Source organism: Sprattus sprattus (genome assembly GCF_963457725.1).
Source record: "Sprattus sprattus genome assembly, chromosome: 2".
NCBI classification, from domain to species: Eukaryota; Metazoa; Chordata; class Actinopteri; order Clupeiformes; family Clupeidae; genus Sprattus; species Sprattus sprattus.
Genome location: NC_137921.1, coordinates 38767214 through 38787597, shown reverse-complemented (window position 1 = coordinate 38787597; position 20384 = coordinate 38767214). Strand labels below are relative to the sequence as shown.

At 45.5% G+C, this 20384-nt stretch overlaps 1 protein-coding gene across 1 annotated transcript in view; it reads left to right on the top strand.

Moving 5' to 3' along the window:
• Positions 1–20384, top strand: part of abca4b (ATP-binding cassette, sub-family A (ABC1), member 4b) — a gene marked incomplete at both ends in the record, with an annotated part of 37243 nt that overhangs the window by 5109 nt on the left and 11750 nt on the right. The window contains 37 exons of the mRNA XM_080832759.1: positions 66–263; positions 1564–1653; positions 3054–3294; positions 3967–4106; positions 4367–4483; positions 4752–4949; positions 5228–5433; positions 6745–6921; positions 7603–7825; positions 8098–8319; positions 8645–8849; positions 9001–9087; positions 9375–9578; positions 9822–9996; positions 10285–10416; positions 10631–10770; positions 11027–11164; positions 11310–11494; positions 12109–12211; positions 12627–12832; positions 13242–13296; positions 14151–14314; positions 14544–14668; positions 14975–15073; positions 15408–15597; positions 15814–15908; positions 16014–16046; positions 16197–16302; positions 16430–16504; positions 17026–17195; positions 17404–17581; positions 17831–17946; positions 18365–18512; positions 18753–18876; positions 19091–19220; positions 19561–19681; positions 20195–20257. Of these exons, the coding sequence (XP_080688885.1) occupies positions 66–263; positions 1564–1653; positions 3054–3294; positions 3967–4106; positions 4367–4483; positions 4752–4949; positions 5228–5433; positions 6745–6921; positions 7603–7825; positions 8098–8319; positions 8645–8849; positions 9001–9087; positions 9375–9578; positions 9822–9996; positions 10285–10416; positions 10631–10770; positions 11027–11164; positions 11310–11494; positions 12109–12211; positions 12627–12832; positions 13242–13296; positions 14151–14314; positions 14544–14668; positions 14975–15073; positions 15408–15597; positions 15814–15908; positions 16014–16046; positions 16197–16302; positions 16430–16504; positions 17026–17195; positions 17404–17581; positions 17831–17946; positions 18365–18512; positions 18753–18876; positions 19091–19220; positions 19561–19681; positions 20195–20257 (5379 nt within the window). The remainder of the gene's footprint in view (positions 1–65; positions 264–1563; positions 1654–3053; positions 3295–3966; positions 4107–4366; positions 4484–4751; positions 4950–5227; positions 5434–6744; positions 6922–7602; positions 7826–8097; positions 8320–8644; positions 8850–9000; positions 9088–9374; positions 9579–9821; positions 9997–10284; positions 10417–10630; positions 10771–11026; positions 11165–11309; positions 11495–12108; positions 12212–12626; positions 12833–13241; positions 13297–14150; positions 14315–14543; positions 14669–14974; positions 15074–15407; positions 15598–15813; positions 15909–16013; positions 16047–16196; positions 16303–16429; positions 16505–17025; positions 17196–17403; positions 17582–17830; positions 17947–18364; positions 18513–18752; positions 18877–19090; positions 19221–19560; positions 19682–20194; positions 20258–20384) is intronic.

Below are 20384 nucleotides of genomic sequence, written 5' to 3'. Positions count from 1 at the left end.
TGTTGGTGGTATGCACATCGTCGTTCTGTACTGAAAGGCCTGTTCTCTGGTTTGTGATTGGGTAGTTTGCGTATGGCGTGCCGGACCTGACTCTGAAACAGATTGCATGCAGCCAGGAGCTGTTGGAGCGCTTCATCATCTTCCCGAGCCGCCGTGGCCTCCACGGTGTCCGCAACGCCATGTGTGCCCTCTCACAGGCACGCTTGCAGAAGGTCGAAGACTCCCTCTATGCCAATGTGGACTTCTTCAAGCTCTTCCGTTTGGTGAGTTTGGTTGGTCTGCTAATAAACTAAGGTGCTACCTCAATAATAGAAGGAAGCCATTGTATTTCCAACTGTATATCCTTGCAACAGAGGAAATTAGTTGTGGGAAAATCCTGTAGCAGAGAGGTATCTTCAGGCTTGGCCCTAAAAATTGGCTTGTGTGTACCAGAGAAGAAAGGAGAGAAAGAGGTAATATTTTTTTGTGCTGCATGAGGGATGCATTTCCAGGATGCACATTTCGGCACCTGCTAATGGAACCAATTTAAATAGATTGACGCAGGGTTAAGAGGTTGTGCGTCTAAGTTAAGCCTTGTTGTTTGAGTTGAGCCTTGTTGTTTGAGTGCTTAGAATAGCTTATTTTACGTTGAGGAATCTGCTATAAATGGAACATTTACTCATTAAGTTGTACTCTCAGCCAACCATTTAGGGTCTTGTGCTTGGCATGACAGTTTTTAGCTAGCATTTGGACCAAGCAAGCCATTTTGGTCCCTGGCAAAAGTTTTTGCACCCTTACAAGAACAGGGCCCCCCGGGAGTCTGTCTATATGTTTGTCTTTGCTGCTCTCTTGCTCTAGTAAGTGGTATTCCATCTCTGTTTTAACAGCTCTTTGTGTCTTTATGTCACTCTCTCACTCAGCGGTTGGGCACAATAGTTGTGTCATGAGACAATAGGTCTGACAGTAGCTTTCTCTTTTGCGATCACCAGAGAGTTTGTTTTAGGTGAGGTAGGTGAGCTGATGTCATCTCTGCTCTAATTTCACTAACAGGCTTAGGCAGGCTGCTCCCCACCCCCAGCAGGGCTTGCTTGCAGAAGGTATAAATAGCACTCACATGCTGTCCTGAGCCCCAAGGCCGAGGCTGAGGCCCCAGCAGCTCCTGTTTAGCTCACGTTTAGGACCCCTGCTTCTGTTTATATGTTTTGGCAGGCTACCCTTAGTCAACATGCTTGGACAAATCCTTCAGTGTCAACAAATGGCTTGAGCCATTGACCTGAAAACCAAGCGGTCTTTGACTGAATGCTGATTTTTAATTATGTCAAATAAGCTAAAATCCCTCTGTCATGATTTATTTATATCTTCATTAATAGTAGCAAAGTTAAGTTTCATGAATGAATAGCTCAAAATGTAAAGCCATCCATCATCTTTGAAAGAAAGTTAGGGATCTTGAAACGAAAAACAAATAACTGACATCCCTCAATAGAATTGTGAGGGGAGTTGTTTTGAGAGCTTAGATCTTGTCTGCCTACTGATCTCTTTTTCTCTTTCCTTCATCCCCCTGGTTTCTCACTGTCATGCTCTCAGCTACCAACTGTCCTTGGTGATGGCACTACTGGTGTGGACCTGCGTCACTGGGGTGTTGTCCTCTCTTCTGTATCCGACAAGGTTCAAGAGGTAAAACTGATATGAAAGACCCTTCTCTGATTTCAATTACATACACTGGGTATCCAAGAGTGTTCTTTCCAGAAACTACTTCACTTCCCTACTACAATTTCTGATGTTCAGAGAGTTCTCATTACCCATGGGCCCTGTACCATTTTGTGCTGTTAGTGTTTGTAAGGTTTTTACATTTGTTAGACAGAGGGCAGGGTGTACAACGATGGATGGCATCCATTGGACACAACAAGCTGGACAACCCCCAAACTTGCTAGTTGTATTTTCATCGTGGGGATTAGGCCTAGAACTGTATCGGTCAACATGAATAAGGTCAACAGCTTGGTTTGAATCTTCAGATCAGCAGTTTCCAGACAAATTGAGCCTTACATTTGCGTTTTAAGAACAACACAGAGGCACAGAACCGTAGTAGAGGGATCCTTATAAGGAAGATATGCTTCTTTAGGCATGTCTTCACAAGCCTACTAAATGCACAATTTGAAATTGCAAAATAAAAAGTAAGTAAAGGAAATACGTGAATTTCGAACAAACGAAAGAAAATGTGTACGCTCACATGAGCTGGTTTTTCTAGTCACATATTTATGTCATATTTAATAATTATGACGTAGAATCTCATAATTATGACTCGCTATCTCATAATTACATCATAATTATGAGATAGCGAGTCATGATGAGATAACATGTCATTAGTATGAGATAAGATGTGATACTATTGTAACGTTGGCTCACCCAATAGGATGAATGCATGCAAAAACAAAAACAAAAACAAAAGATCATCGTGCGATTAGACATGTTAAGTTAAACAGGTGGTGGATCATCATTCGTAAATAGCACCCATCATCGCTGGTTAGCTATGCGCTTACGTGCGTTATTTAACTTATGTGTTAAAGGCTGAGATGTTGACCACAAAAACACAGCCTAAACACCCTTCGTAAATTTGAAAAAGTGTTTTCTGTGTTGAGTATTAATATGTGAAACACTTCAGACTAAGCAAGTCAGGCACGTGCACAGATATTTTTGGGGGCAGGTGATCAAAAAAAAAGGGCACCCATCGCCAAAATTATTTATGAAATTAAAAATAATAATAATAATAAATAAAAGCGCCTTTTGAGCGCCGCGGAGCATGTCGGGGCGAAATTCTCACATGAACTCAAATAAATGCCCCGTCAGATATCAAAACACATTTGGGGGGAATTGATGACAGAGAGAGTCATTTTTATTCATAAACATTGATGAATGAAGAAAAAAAGGGGCACTTTTCTCATCAAGGACAAAAGGGCAGGTGCTTGAGCATCACTTGGGGTCTATCTGTGCACCTGCCTGAAGCAAGTGTTTATTTTTCAGTAAGATGCGTTTATGGTGAATATTACATGACCAAGCTCATATTGTCTTTTGTGCAGCTGGCTGAGAGAAGTAGCTCCCAGGACCTCCTAAAGGTGGTGTCCCCACTTTTCCAGTCTGGCGGTCCAACGCCCTTTAGCCAGTTGATGAGGATAGTGTCGGACTTGTTCTGTGGATACCCTGAGGGGGCAGGCAGCCGTGTCATGTCCTTCAACTGGTATGAGGACAACAACTACAAGGTCTTCCTGGGTGTCAACAATTCCAAGAGGCACGACAGCTACGTCTACGATGACAGCTCCAGTAAGTCTCTGCCCATTCCTCCATGTCCATGTCTCCTAAATACAGTATATGTCCGCATCTCCTACCTTTCTGTCTGTCTATACCAAGCCAGCTTTCCTTTCAGGTTGCTTGTCTGTCTGCTGCTTGTTATATGTGTTATTCCCATTGACTGTGGACTATTTTCTTTTGAGTGCCGTCCAGCTTCTCTATGCAATATGCTTTAAAAATGCTCATTGCCCTCTCTCATCCACTCTTTGTTGCTCTGAACTCTTCGCCATTTTAACTAGTCCTCTGGCTCTAACCCCATACTAAAAACACCACCAACACCAGCCATTCTTTCTTTCTAAACTCCAAAATAACTGACTTTTCCACCAGCCTATTAGATTAATTGTCAAGGTGGTTCATTCTGTGATTGACATTTGGGTGCCTCTTAAGTCACTTCACTTCTGTGTACACTAGAGTAGGAATTGTTGTCTGGTTATATTTTCCTCTTTTAAAGATAGTTCACTTCAATTGAAAATTGTATGCAGCACAACACTGTTGGAATATTGGCTTTCCTATTATCCAGATTCATGTTGGCCCAATTCCCAATAGAATAATACAGTAGTAATACACCACTAATAACACAGGCTTCAGTGTCTCTGGGGTTCGTCTACTTAGAATTCTCCAACACCTCATCTATGTCCTCTGCAGCTCCCTTCTGTAACGGCCTGATGCAGACCCTGGAGTCCAACCCAATCACTAAGATTGTGTGGAATTCTGCTAAGCCACTGCTGATGGGGAAAATCCTCTACGCTCCTGACTCTCCTGCTGTGCGCAGGATCCTGAAGAGTGTGAGGGATACAAACACACACGCACACACACACACACACACACACACACACACACACACACACATACACACACATACACATGCACACACACACATGCACACACACACATGCACACACAAACGCTCCAGTATACAGATGTGCTTAGAAACACTTGTGAATTCATGTTCTGATACACATAGATGTGCCCACATGTTAACTCATACTCACTGCACATGCAATAACCTTATTTGTGTTTGTGTGTATGTGTGTGTGTTCTTCAGGCCAACACAACCTTTGAGGAGCTGGAGCGGCTGCTTAACATGGGCCGGGCTTGGGAGGAAGTGGGGCCGCAGCTGTGGAACTTCTTTCAGGATAGCCTCCAGATGACCATGATCCGTGTAAATCTCCATAACCCTGTCTCTCTGTCACTAACAAGCATGTACATACACACATTCACACACACACACACACACACCCACACACAAACACACATAGACACACACACTCTCCCCTTACTCCCATTTACTGTTGTTCTACCTCAGGATTATCTCTCCTCTCATGACAGTTATGTACTCACCTCCCCTCTCTTTGTGTCTCCTTTTTGTGCTCCCCTATTGTAAATGTCATGCTGGTGTATGTTGACATTGGTACATGTTATCCCTATAGGACACTCTCGGGCACCCCACAGTGATGGACTTCCTGGACCACCGACTAGAGGACACGGAATTATCCGCCCGACACATCCTCAACTTTTTGTTTAATGGCCCGGAGGAGAAGCGTGAGGCTGGAATGCCCAGTTTTGATTGGAGGAACATCTTCAACCTGACGGATCAGTTCGTCCACACCTTCAACCAGTATGCTCAGGTGAGGCCTATACGCACACATACACACACACACAAACATACATATATGTTACACACTATTTATGTCTCGCACACATGCACTAAGTTCGACAAAGTCCTTCATGAAGCCCCTCTCACCCACACATCCTCACTCTCTGTCTCACACTCGCCAGCGCACACACACACATGCGCAGGCACACACACACGCGCAGGCACACACAAACGCACAAGCACGCACACACACACACACACACGCAGGCACACACACACACACTAGCTGTAAATCCTCCCTCTCTGCAGTGCATAAAACTGGATAAGTTTGAGGGCCTTGAGACAGAGGACCAGGTGTCTCACAAAGCACTGTACCTGCTGGAGGAGAACAAGTTCTGGGCAGGGCTCATCTTCTTGGACATAATGCCCTGGACCGAAGCACTGCCTCCCCACGTCAAGTTCAAGATCCGCATGGACATAGACGCCGTGGAACGCACCAACAAGATTAAGGACAGGTAGTAGCTCTCCTAACTTCAAATCCACCCCCCAGCCCCAGACTCTTTCTCCCCCCTGCTGCGGACTCATAGGGTAATCTGTGGGGGTCCTTGGTGCTCTCACTCTCATCTTCAGCTCTTAAGGTCTAGCCCTGCAGTACAGGGATTCTCAGTGATGGCAAATAAACAGCTTACAGCAACAGGTGTATTTGACTGGAGAGACTAGTGGCTGTGGGGATAAGCTGCTTGTGTGAATACTAGGAGGAAAGCAAGTGTTCATCCTCTTACAGTGGGGAGTAAGGGAGTGAGTGGATGGTGGAGGCAGAGAGACGAAAGAATAAGTCTGAGAGAAATAATGCAATGGAAGCAGATACTGTATGTCTTCTACCCAAAGTTGCTCGTTATCTTTCAGGGAAATACTGTCAGTTAGATGATTGACATGTTTGTGCGTTATTATGTTTCGTCAAATCGATTTATATCATTGTGGATGACCACAAGATAAAAATGTCTATTCTGTTTGCAACATAGTACTTTGTTTTAACTACACATTATTGAAAAGTGATCGCTACACTGTAAACCCAGACAGTTCTACTAACTCATTAACATTATGTATTCAGTACTTAAAACCTGGTATTTAGTCGACCAATGACAGTTCTCTCTACAGTAATAGCTTGCGCAAGAAGTTGGAACGTAAGGAAGATATCCTTTCAAAAACTTGTAAGGGCGTAATAACTAGTTTGCGAAAGACCCAGAGAAACACAAATATCTGACGAGGCTAAATCCTTTAGGATTTTGGAATAATATGAGAGAGAACTCAAAAATGATGAAAATGATAAAAAAAAAAAATCAGTATAGCCGATGTATAATTTTTGAGTTAAGTTTACTTAAAAAAAATGATATATGTACTCACATTTTCTTATGTAATCGGTTACATCAAAAGTTTTGAGTTCTCAGGTTTACAGTGAATAGTATGTAGTTCCCCCTTGAGGAAGTGCCCAGAAGGCACCTGGTTGAGAGCTGACCGTTCACTCAGGGAAACTGGCAGTGTGGAGGAGGAGAATGGGAGCTAGCGAGATAAAGCCTGGTGTGGCAGCTAGATTTATTTCTACTTCTAGAGTTTTAGCTGTATGTGTTATTTTCCTCCATTTAAAAGAAACATCGGAACATTGTCCTCAGTCCTCCAGAGTAAGCTAGCTGTCTTTCATTAGTTTCCCCTCCTTTCTTTGCGCTACTTTTTGCTTTCTATGCTTCTTTGTGTATCTTTCTTACCCACCTCCCCATCTCTTTCTCTTTTCTGCTTTTCTCTTTCATCTTTCCTTCTCCCCATCTCAGGTACTGGGACCCAGGACCTCGTGCTTCTGCCTTGGAAGACCTGCGCTATATCTGGGGAGGCTTTGCGTACCTACAGGATATGGTCGAGCATGGCATCCTGAAGCTGCAGACTGGCAATGACTGGCCACTGGGGGTCTACATGCAGCAGATGCCGTACCCCTGCTATGTGGATGACCTGTAAGTGAGGCTAATGGCCACCCAGTTTTCAGGCCTCCGGCATCCAAGCCATTTTTCTGCTACTCGGATACTGTTAATACTGTTGCAGGCAGTATTCCTCAATGTACACTGAAAAAAAAATGATTGTCAAAAGTCCAAATATATCTCTTGAGAACGTCAAATAGTTTTGATAATTAACTTTGTTATCAGTAACTTCCATATTCTACATGACTGAAGATGTATCAAGTATGGTTAGACACTATTTAAACCATGGAAACATTCAACTCTATGTAGCAGAGATTACTTGCACTATTGACACACTAAACAAACATTCTAGCCCCCCATTTCATGACAGTTCACAGTATTGTGTGATGTGTGTTGTGTTCAGTGCTCAGTATTTCTGTTATGAATCTTGAACAGGCTTTTGTAGTCCTTGTAGTTGTTTTGGGGAATCCATTTCATAGCCCTGCTGCAGATCAGTGCTCAGTATTTCTGTGATGAATCTTGAACAGGCTTTTGTAGTCCTTGTAGTTGTTTTGGGGAATCCATTTCATAGCCCTGCTGCAGATCAGTGCTCAGTATTTCTGTGATGAATCTTGAACAGGCTTTTTTTCTAGTCCTTGTAGTTGTTTTGGGGAAGTCCATTTCATAGCCCTGCTGCAGATCAGTGCTCTGTATTCCTGTCCTCTCCCCCATCTGCAGCTTCATGATCACGCTGAACCGCTGCTTCCCCATCTTCATGGTGCTGGCCTGGATCTACTCCGTCTCCATGACGGTGAAGAGCATCGTCCTGGAGAAGGAACTGCGTCTGAAGGAGACGCTCAAGGCCATGGGTGTGGCCAACGGCGTTCTGTGGTACACCTGGTTCATTGACAGCTTCCTCATGATGACCCTCAGCACCACACTGCTCACCTGGATAATCATGGTGAGAGAGAGAGGGGTGGGGTGTATATCACGGAGTGTATATCATGGGAATACAGAGATTCCAGAAATATGGTATATATTCAGTTCTTACTGCAGAAATGTAGTGTTTGTGGATTTCACAGAACTTTTTATGTTTAGATTTTGTTGGCTATACACCAGAGGCAAGTGACTAAGACATGACCTTTTACCAGAAACCTGACTGAGCTAAAAGGACTTAAGTGACTCTCTCGAAGACTATGATTTTGAAGCCTTCCTTCTTCCTCTCTCTCTTAGGCTGGCAAAGTTCTGAACTACAGCAACCCCATCGTCCTCTTCCTGTTTCTGTTGACCTTCACCTTGGCGACCAACATGCAATGCTTCCTGATGAGTGTTTTCTTCAATAAGGCCAACCTGGCGGCGGCCTGCAGCGGCATCATCTACTTCACCCTCTACCTGCCACACATCCTCTGCTTCGCCTGGCAGGATCGCATCACCAAAGAGATGAAGATGGGAGCCGTAAGTTCCCCCCATTAGTGCTCTCACTACAGCAATCTTTCCTTTAGCTATGCCTCCATGTTCACATTCATACATTGGCATAGGGCATCATTATATCAACTATAGCTGCAAATCATGAGTGCAATCTGGGTATTTGTATGATGCTGGGTGCTGTAAGTCCCTCCCATCAGTGCTCTCACTGTTCTGCATCGGTGTGTGTGTTTGTGTGTGGGCATGCGTGCATGTGTGTGTGTGTGTGTGTGCGTGCTTGTGTGTGTGTGTATGTGTGTGGGCTTGCACATGTGTGTTTGTGTGTGTGTCTGTGCATCTGCGTTGTGTCCCACAGAGTTTACTCTCCCAGGTGGCGTTTGGCTTTGGGACGGAGTATCTGTCTCGTTATGAGGAGCAGGGACTCGGCCTGCAGTGGCACAACATCCTCACCAGCCCACTGGAGGGGGACAAGTACTCCTTCATGACCTCCATCTGCATGATGCTGCTGGACGCTGTCATTTATGGCTTACTGGCCTGGTACCTGGACACTGTCTTCCCAGGTGAGGACTTCACAGACCTCAATACAACTCTGCATTTATTTCTGTGTGTAGTATGTAGTATGTAGAAGTATAAAACAAATATGTGCACCGACATACTCATCTGTATGCCCAGATAGGTGTTGTTTCAGTGTCATGTTTGTGGTGTCTGCAGGTCAATATGGAATTGGTCGGCCATTCTACTTCCCCCTGCAGCCCTCGTACTGGAGAGCCTCAGAGTCATCTGCTAACCCTGAGGATGGTAATAAATACTTATCTCTTTGAAACATCCATATTAAATACAACCTCTACAATCAAACATTACAAAGAGAAAATGTTTTAATATTTTAAATATTTTTAAATACAGTCAAAGGCTATACTTCCTTTGAGTACCACACTTATAAGCAGAGGCATTTCCTGTTACCGTTACTTTATGTTTTAAACCTTTTTCCTCTGGCATACCTGTGTCATCCCTTTCTCACTGTCTTCTCACTTTTTCTTAATTTCCCTCTTTCTGTCTCTTGCTCCATCCTCCTGTTTCCCATGCAGAGATGCTGATGATGGAGAACATTGAGCAACCCGAGGATGTGGAGAGTGGACCCCCCTCCCCGGTGCATTGTAACGGCTCTGTCTCCAGGAAGCAGTGCAAGCACCAGGGAAAGCGCGAGAGGATGGAGAGAGAGCGGGAGGAGCAGCAACGCAAACAGGGGGAAGAAGAGAACCAAGATGGGGACAATCATCCCCAGGAGCCAGGTATCTCACACTAAAACACACACACTCACATTTACTTACACACACACACACACACACTAATGAGGGCAGTGAATTGGCTTCATGTTGTTTGGATTAAGACACCAATGTAAACTATATATCCAGAGGAGAAAGGGGAATGAAATTGCTGCTGTTGGCAGTTAAGGCACCACAGCAGTGGTTCTCCCCCTGGTCGAGATGTCTCGCACTGAGAATTCCCTCCCCCGTCTCTGTCTCCTCTCCAAGTCTCCTTCTTCGAGGCCGATCCCCTAGGGCTGCCCATGGGGGTGCGTGTGGAGGACCTGGTGAAGGTGTACCCGGGGAGCCCACGGGCGGCTGTGGACTGCCTCAACATCACCTTCTTTGAGGGCCAGATCACCTCTTTCCTTGGACACAACGGGGCTGGAAAGACCACCACCATGTATGTTTTTACCTTTAGTATTGTGGGGGGGGGGGCTGACTGCACACATCTGTAAAGCTTTCCTAAATCTTTGGTGAATGCACAAAGTCTGTGGACTTTTTGTTTATTGTTCCTATATTTTAAGAATGTTGTCATCTGTTCCAGTTCATTATTTCTGTTCTCTAATCGTTTTTATTGATTGCTAACACAAACTGACATCAGCTGTCTAATCTTGTGCTGTTGACCTGTCATCACCTGGAACTGGTTGACTTCTGCTCTGTTTTGAGACTGTGTTGCCTCTTCCTTCAGGTCCATTTTGACTGGTATGTTCCCGCCCACCTCTGGCACAGCCTACATCAATGGCAGGGACATCCGCACAGATATGGACACCATCCGGCAGTCAATGGGGACGTGCCCTCAGTACAACATCCTCTTCAACCAGTATGTATGATAATAACCCCTCCTCCACACACACACAAACACAATATTCGCCGTTTTTTCTGATGTATCAGGTTTGCGCCTGGCGGAAATGAAGGTCTGAATTTCTCATCCCAGCATGGATAAGACTGCAAGCTGCTGCTCTGGCTCTATGGAAGAATTACATCCTCACACAGATTTCTACTCCCCTTCTCATGTGTGTGCTCCTGTGTCTCAGTCTGACAGTGGAGGAGCACATCTTCTTCTATGCGAGGATGAAGGGCCGCTCCAGCGCAGAGGCACAGCAAGAGGTGGAGTCCATGTTGGTGGACCTGGGGCTGCCTCACAAGCGTCGCGACCAGGCCCAGAACCTGTCAGGTAAGAGCCCAGGACCAGCTCTCAATCCTTGGGAAGTAGCTTTTAAATTAGATGTCCTTTACCAGTTCCCTCATGCGGATCTTTTATTTGAGCTTCATATCACTTAACTCTGACTTGCCAGTGGTAACATTGCAGTGGTTGAATTGGCATTGCAATGCGGCACAGGTTTGTGTATGTCCTTGAAGTAAGTCAGGATGCTGTTGTATTTGGATGATGACTAGTGTTGATGTCATTTGTTTTTGCCATGGTAATTAAGGGGGAATGCAGAGGAAGCTGTCTGTTGCTATGGCTTTTGTTGGTGGGTCAAAGGTCGTGATTTTAGATGAGCCAACATCAGGAGTAGACCCCTACTCCAGGAGATCCATCTGGGATTTGCTTGTCAAGTACCGCTCAGGTAGAGCACACAACTTTTTTGTTTTATCTTTACAGCTCAGCTCACGGAACTGCCTGAGCACCTAGTATGGACTAAATCATTTTCATTAAACCGTGAGTCAGAGCTTGCTCGGCAATGGATTCTCTCTTTTCTCTGACTCTCTCAGGTCGGACCGTGATTCTGTCCACCCACCACATGGATGAGGCGGACCTCCTCAGTGATCGCGTGGCCATCATCTCCAAGGGGAAGCTGCACTGCAGTGGCTCCCCGCTCTTCCTGAAGAACTGCTTCGGCGTGGGCTTCTACCTCACACTAGTGCGGCGCATGAGGGAACAACAGACCAGGAAAGAGGTGAGAACAGCGGAGGAGAGAAGTATGTATCACGGAGAGGCAACTGGTAGAGCAACATGTGCTAACACTAAAGTCGTGGGTTTGATTCCCTGAGAGCACACACAGAGTACTGATTACAGTCTATATCTGTAAGTCACGCTGCATGAAAGAGTCCCTTTAAGTGAGTAAATGTAAATGTAAGACTAAATCCAGGCAGACAGGACAGGGAGGGGAAGAGAGACGAGAATCGTGCGGAGAGTCAGTGAACAGGAGACGGAGAGGAGGTAAGAGGTGAAAGGTGGTGAAAGGATGGTGAAGCAGAGTAGGGAAAAGAGAGGAGAGGAGGAAGACAATGAGGACTAGCGAGAGAGGGCAGATTAAGTTGAGTTGTTTAGTTCTGTGGAGTGTGTGCTCCCCAGGACAATGGAGAGTAAATAAAGTGACAAAGTGAGCAAATCAGCACTCCTCATGTGTGTTTGTGTGTGTGTGTGTGTGTGTGTGTCTGTGTGTCTGTGTGTGTGTGTGTGTGTGTGTGTGTGTGTGTGTGTGTTTGTGTGTGTGTGTGTGTGTGTGTCGCCGATGCTGATGCTGATGCTGATGCTGATGCTGATGCTGATGCTGTGGTCTCTTCCCAGAGCGGCTGTGACTGTACCTCAGAGTGCTCCTGCAACTGCTCCACCTGCACCAGACACAAGGAGGAGAGCGATGGCTCCCAGCACCTGGAGAGAGTTCTGGAGGGTGAGAACACAGTTCTTTAAAATGCTTCAGTGGAGCTCCCGTGCTAGCCTCAGTCGGAGCCTGCAACGTGAAACATGCAAAGATTCGAATGGAAAATCCTAAAGTTTGTTGAGGTTTAGTTGAGAATACAGGTTTAAACAGATGTTGTCAATGTGTGAAAGAGTGCTCAGTGTTGAGTCTGTGTGTGTGAATGTTTGAGTGACAATGACAGAGAGAAGGAGGCTTTGGGTGTCCCTATTTATAACCCATCTCCTTGGTGTTGGTAAGTAGTTTCATATACCTCCTGCTGCCACCTACTGGCTCTGTACTGTTACTACAGAGACTTAAAAGAGGGTTTCCACATGGATCTACTGCCTTTGCTGTCTTTCTTTTCCACTCCTAGTTTCAGCAAACATTTTCTCCCTGTTTTTCTCAGGTGATGTGGAGAGCATCACCAGCCTGATCCACCACCACGTCCCCGAGGCCAAGCTCATCGAGATGGTTGGCCAGGAGCTGACCTACCTGCTGCCCAATAAAGGCTTCAAGCAGCGGGCGTATGCCAGCCTGTTTCGCGAGCTGGAGGAGATGCTGGCAGACATGGGCCTCAGCAGCTTCGGCATCTCTGACACCTCACTGGAGGAGGTATACACACACCCACACCCACACACACACACACAGACACACACCCACACCCACCCACACACACACACACACACACACACACACACACACACACACACACACACACACACACACACACAATCGCACACACTCATACACACTCACACACACACACACACACACACACACACACACACACACACACACACACAATCGCGCACACTCACACATACTCACACACAGACACACTCGCACACACACACAAACACACATACACACACACACACACACACACACACACACACACACACAAGAGTTTGCACATCCCTCTCCTAAACTACTGCTGCAAAATATGCTCACGTCACACAGAGATTGGTCTACATGCTTCTGTATATTTTCTCTAGACACACGCTTGTTTTTCTCCCTTCAGATTTTCCTTAAGGTCACTGCTGATAGCGAGGGGGGCAAAGCCACCAATGCTCCAGGTAAGTGTGGTTTTCAAGTCCAAGTATACATACCCTCCTCTCCACACACTGTCACTCTAGAACCATTGTATGAACTCTGTAGTTGGTCCACATTGTATGAGCTCTGTAGGAGAAGCTGTTGGTCCACAACATTTTCCACCAAAACATTCCTTTAATGTTTTGAGATATTTTAATATAGGTCATAGTAAGTATTTATCTTCTGTTTAGTCTGTCTTGTCATGTGTCATCTGTTTGTGAGTTGTGTCTTTTTTTGTGTGTGTCTGAGGCGTGTTGTTTTATGTTGTGTTGTCGTGTTGTGCTGCGTTGTACTGTGGCAGAGGAACAGGCAGATGATGAAGGTGACCACCGGCTCCAACAGTCAGAGCCGTGCGCTGGGTAGAGCTCTTAGAAGCAGCTTGGTTTGCAGTGCCATTGATAGAGCTGCCTACTGATGGGGCTTCGGATTGAGCTACTGGAGTTAAGGTCTCTGGGCTTAGGGGCAGAGCTGCTGCAGCACTGGATCACTCTCACTGTGGTTTCGGTGCTAACACAGAGGATGCTCCTGTTTAATAACCCTCAGCTAGATGACCTCAAGTAGGATGCATGCATGCACACAAGTATATTTTTGAATGAGATAAAGCTGAATTATATGTTGGGTTGAGAAAACTGATAACGTCCTGTACATTTTGCTTGACATTTGTAAGAACTGCAGAAGTGAACTGTGTTCTTCTGAAGTGCAATGTAGCTTATTTCCATATCCAGTTAGGTTTGGGCCTACTTTCCTTTGTTTTCTCAGGAAAAACATCACCAGGGGAAGAATGCGCCGTGTAGAGTTTGAGTCTGTTTCTGATCTCTCTGTGTTTTGTGTGCAGCAGGGGTGGATGCCAACGGGCAGCCCTGTACTGGAGAGACGGACAACAGTGCTGGGCGGGGATCCAGACAGGTGAAGGGGCTGGGCCTCATCGCGAAGCAGTTCCACGCCTTGCTGGTCAAGCGCCTCCACCACTCCATGCGCAGCTACAAGGACTTCCTGGCCCAGGTTGGCGACCAACCTCACATGTGCATCTCACAGACTTACTGTCATTTTCTGAGTTGATGTCCTTAGAACAGGTCATGATGTTGAGTGTGAGAAATTATCATGGATTTATTGTCAAGGAGGTAAATGTGGCAAATTATCCTATTTGTTTAAGGTTATATTGCCCAGCTTTAGGGGTGCCTGTTAGACTGAAAACCTGACTGATTCCTCTTGCCTTTGGCTGGTTGTACAGATTGTTTTGCCTGCGACGTTCGTGCTGGTGTCTTTGATCTTCACCATGGTAGTCCCTCCATTTGGAGAACACCCCAGCCTGACGCTCTCGCCCTGGATGTACGGACCGCAAATCACCTTCTTCAGGTGTGTGCTTCCTCTTTTCGACCAGTCTCTCTGCATCCCTTCCTCTTCCTCTAGCAAGGGCCCCCAGTCCTGCTCCAGGCTCACAGACCCTTGTACTTGGTGTTGCTTCCTGCCACTTCACTGAGGTTATCAGTGCTTCTCATCACTGACTGACCTCACCAGACTTGGCTAGTCAAGAGCATTAGAGCCCCTAAGGGTATGCACACTGCTCTCTCTCTCTCTCTCTCTCTCTCTCTCTCTCTCTCTCTCTCTCTCTCTCTCTCTCTCTTGCTCCTCTTCATTTGTGTCTGTGTGTTTGTCGTTCAGTAATGAGAGGCCAACTCATCCGAAGATGAACCACTTTGCTCAAGTGCTCCTGACCCCGCCTGGCATGGGGACACGGTGCATGTTCGACCAACCGCTGGGGTGAGTCGAGTGCCTATTACCCACTCATATTAACCCCTCATTCTCTGCCCATGTGAAAGAGGCATTCTGTTGTCTTTCTCGGCTACCTAATTACTTTATTGACATTGATATATGACTACTTCCAGGCACTGACCTCCAGGTAATAGTCATTCATGTAGACATTGTGTGCGTGTGTGGGTGTATTTGTGTGTGTGTGTGCATGTGTTTGTGTGTGTGTGTGTGTGTGTGTGTGTGTGTGTGTGTGTGTGTGTGTGTGTGTGTGTGTGTGTGTCTGTGTGCATTTGTGTGTGTGCATTAAAAGACTACAGCGACATAACATTTATCTTCTCTGCAGGAACCTCACGTGTAGCAACTTCACCAGTGAGTGGGCGGTCCCTCCTGTGGACCCGGCGGTCACTAACATCCTCATGAGCCCTGAGTGGTCAGCGCTAAACCCCTCCCCTTCCTGTCAGTGTAGCTCCGATAAGAAGCTGACCATGCTGCCCGACTGTCCAATAGGAGCTGGAGGACTGCCCCCACGGCAGGTGAGTGTGACCCACACATGAGTACCTTTCCCTGTGGCAGTTTTGTGTGTGTGTGTGTGTGTGTGTGTGTGTGTGTGTGTGTGAGAGAGTACACATTTTGGAAGTATACATAAAAATGTAAAAACCAACCTGAAGTTGAATAGAACCAATTATCCAGCCCTGTGTGCACGTTTGAGAGTCTCTCATGTCCTACATGTTGTGCTTTGTTTCATGCAGAGACTTGAGCGCTCAGGGGACACCTTGTTGGATCTGACCAACAGGAACATCTCAGATTACCTAGTGAAGACGTACCCCAAGCTCATCCGTGCCAGGTGAGCCAGAATCTGTTCTTGGGCTTTTGTGTTGTTCAGCTAATTACCAAAGAAGTTGTTTTGCTTCGATGTTTTAAACTCATGTGGCTTTTATTTCCTCTACAGTTTGAAGAGCAAGTATTGGGTGAATGAACAAAGGTAACATTGTCTCACTTATTTAAATGTTCTCACCCCTTGTCTTAACTGTCAGTAATTGTATTCCCTATCTGCCCACTCTGTCAAAAAGGTATACACACACTGACTGTAGATCTGAGGCAAAGCTGATTTTCTGTGATTTTCTCTCCTCAGGTACGGTGGGATTTCTGTCGGAGGCCAACTGCCCATCCTCAATGTAAACCCCAGAAACATCCAGGGCATTTTCAGCCAGCTGGGGGGCATTATGAATGTCACTGGGGTAAGACTGATTAAGGCCCTCACACCATATCAAAGATATCAGAGATTTTTCAATTAATAGTTTTACATGTACTTACAAATTGTGGCTCATCTGCATTTTAAGAGGTACTGAAATGTTTGTTGTTCAGGGTACCTACACAAAGCTCGCCCTGAGTGAGATTGGCCCATTTCTCAGATACATGGAGAGTGAATATAATGTGAAGGTGAGTGTTTAAAAGTGTGCGTTTCTGTGTATGGTGTGTTTGTGTGTTGTCTGTGTGTGGTCAGTGGTTGTATCAATTACAGTAAATTAAATTGTGTTTATATAGTGCCAAAACAATACAATTGTCTCAAGGCGCTTTACAGAGCCCAGGGTCTGAACCACCTTAGAGCCAGCACAATGGTGACAAGGGCAAGGAAAAACTCAGGGAGAAACCTTAATCAGAACTGCAAGACATAATGGGGTGCCCATCTGCTTGAAGCCGACCAGGTAGAGATAGAAAAAGGAATGTAAAGGAGAAGAAGGGGAGGGGAAATAATCAAGAATATGGCAGATGAAATCCTCCACCTATCAGGATGAGAATGCTAGCATACATATGGTTAATGAACACAGCATACAATGCTGCCATGTGAAAAAGGTCATGAAATCTTTACTGCTACGGGTTATAGGAACAGATTGTTCGAATGTATTGTGGTATCCTCATAACATGCTTCCTCTTGTCTTGCTGTGTCCGTCTCGTCTCAGGTGTGGTTCAGCAACAAAGGCTGGCACGCCATGGTGTCCTTCCTGAATGTGGCCAATAACGCCATCATGAGGGCTCACCTGCCCTTCCACGCCAACCCAAGTGCTTACGGCATCACCACCATTAACCACCCACTCAATCTCACCAAAGACCAGCTGTCAGAAGTCACTGTGTGAGTGTGGACATGTTGTCCAAGGATTTCACTGTAACCACTATGAAGCTACTATCTAAATCACTCTTAACACAGTGAGCTGTAAATCAAAGCTCTTTCGCCCACCATCAGCACAACAAAATAGCAGAGACTTATTCCTGTTCCCTCTATGGCCGATTCTCATCTTATTCCGTAAACTGTGTATACCATACCCCTCTCTCAACGCCAGCCTGAAGACCTCTGTGGATGCAGTGGTGGCCATTTGCGTGATCTTCGCCATGTCCTTCATTCCGGCAAGCTTCGTCCTCTACCTCATTCAGGAGCGCGTCACTAAGGCCAAGCACCTGCAGTTCGTCAGTGGCGTCAGCCCCTTGGTCTACTGGTTGGCCAACTTCTTCTGGGACATGGTACTGTGTCTTCCCTTCTGGGTTTACCTGATAGTAGTAGTTTTCCTGAATGATGACCTGTTTGCCAGTGTGTTGTAGTCAGCACTGTAATATATCATATTTGAGTGACCAGTAAAGTATGTGTGGTAACATGTTTGAGGCAGCATTGTCAAGTAGCAATGGCCGAGTCTTTCTGTATTTCTGCATGCTGTATAGACTATTGTTCACCGAAAAAAAAAAATATGGTCTGCCCTTGCTTTTCCTCTGCAGATGAACTACACTATCAGCACTGCTATGGTGGTGGCCATATTTGTGGGGTTTGACAAGAAGTGCTACACGTCACCTGACAACCTCCCAGCCCTGGTGGCTCTCCTGCTCCTCTATGGGTGAGTCATCCACTAACACTTTGACTCTTCCGGAAGCTTTGGATATTTATACATCTACTAAATGAATTACTTAGCATCTATAGGTTAACAACTGGGTAAAAGCTTTGGATATTGACACATCTGCTAACTGAATTACTCAGCATCAATAGGTTGGCAATAATGGGTTAAAGCTTTAGATATTAACACATCTGCTAAATGAATTACTTAACATCTATAGGTGGACAATACTGGGTTAAGGTATTTGCTATGTGACTAAATAATTGAAGTCTCTTGTGTTTGTGTGTGTGTGTGTGTGTGTGTGTGTGTGTGTGTGTGTGTGTGTGTGTGTGTGTGTGTGTGTGTGTGTGTGTGTGTGTGTGTGTGTGTGTGTGTGTGTGTGTGCGTGTGCGTGTGCGTGTGCGCAATTGTTTTTGCGCAGGTGGTCAGTGACGCCAATGATATACCCCCTGTCCTACCTGTTCAACGTCCCCAGCACGGCCTATGTCTCACTCTCCTGCATCAACCTCTTCATTGGCATCAACAGCAGCGCTCTCACCTTCATCCTGGAGCTCTTTGAAAATAATCTAGTATGGCTGGTCTGCTGTGAAATCGAAGCTTTGTCTCTGAGGGCATTTTTCTGCGTACATTGTGTTCTCACATATGTAATATTAACAGCATTGAGCAGAGTAACAGTATTGAATTGTCTTTATTTTATAATTGAAACTATAATATCATAAAAACCCAAAACCCCATGGATAAGAATATCAATGAAAGTCCTTTAACTATTGAATTCAGAAGTGATATTTCTTTTTTTTTTTACCCACCAGCCACTGCTGGCGTTTAATGAGGGCTTAAAGAAAGTCCTGCTGGTGTTCCCCCACTTCTGCCTGGGCAGAGGGCTCATTGACATGGCCATGAACCACGCTGTCACCGAGGTCTACGCACGCTTCGGTGAGTCACCTGAATCGGATCTTTATACGTGAGCGCATACAGACACACACACACACACACAAACACACACACACACACACACACACACACACACATACACTTGAACAAACTCACAACTGCATTTCATGTTCACCATATTTTCTTATGTTTTGTGAAGCCGCCATGTTTGTTCACTCTGGTGAAAAGTACTCTAATGTCTGTTTGAACTCTGCAGGGGAGGACTACAAAATGGATCCGTTCAAGTGGGACTTTGTCGGGAAGAATCTTTGTTTCATGGCTGTTGAGGGCTTTGTGTACTTCACCCTCAATATTCTCATCCAGTACAGATTCTTCCTGCACCACTGGTAAGTCAGGCACAGGAACATGAAACCAGCAGCATCCACCTTTCTGTTTCATCTTTATGTCTCCTGTTGATAATTCAAAGTACTTTCTCTTGGGAACTCATTTGAGCCTTATTTGAAAATGTAAACGGAAATTCTTATTTCATGAGCTCCAGTTACAGCTCCACACTTTGCGAGTTAAGATCAGATTGGGTTGAGTGTTTGAACCAGTGACATTTATGTTTGGGATGTCCAGGTTTACCTCAGGCTTTGGAGGCTAGACTGAGGTTGTTGTTGGATGTAGACATGCGTTTTTGTTAGGTGGACCTGAACCAAATAGTCTGTCTGTATGGTTTTCTCTCAGGACGTCAGACGTCAGGGGGCCTCCAGTCAAGGATGACGATGAGGATGTTGCCCGAGAGAGGCAGCGCATCCGGGAGGGAGGAAGCAAGAATGACATCCTGCTTATCCGTGACTTGTACAAGGTAAAAGCAGTAGGATTCACATGTATTTACCAGATGACAGAATAAATGCAAAAGCTGTCTAAAAAGCTGAAATGTAGGACATGGATTCTATTTAGTGTCGTTTTAAATCACACAAGCTCTACTGATATCGTCAACAAACTGGAAATGAAAGCTGACAGATGGATGCTATTTTCATCCTAAGATATTTTAGTGATAACAAAATTGCAGTAGTGCTGTTAAAGTAGGCTGTGTTGATGTGTTCATGAAGTGTAGCAAAGTCTGAGATTTAAACTGTCAAGCTTGTGTGGTGCTGGAGGTGTCCTGCCAGAGATGCTAAAAGGACTAACTGCTGCTGTTGGGCAAATTGGATTGCCAGTTAATTTAGTTAACAAGACTGCCTACTAATTTTGATAAGAGGATTAGCCGCTTCTGTTGTGAATGTGACAAACTACTAATGTTTCTCATAGGTCTACCCTTTTGTTGCCACCAAGGTTAAACTGTTAACAAGTTAACCCCTTTGTTATCCACATGCAGACATATGGCAGTAAGAAAAGACCAGCAGTGGACAGGATCTGTGTTGGTGTACCAGCTGGAGAGGTGAGCTTGAGCCCTAGTTCTCCAGGCCAGTGGGCTAATGAGAGGGACTGAATGACTGTGTACTATTCTTAGCATATAGAAGCTTATGGAAACTAGAAGTTTCAAGGTAGCTTACGAGAGGTGCAGT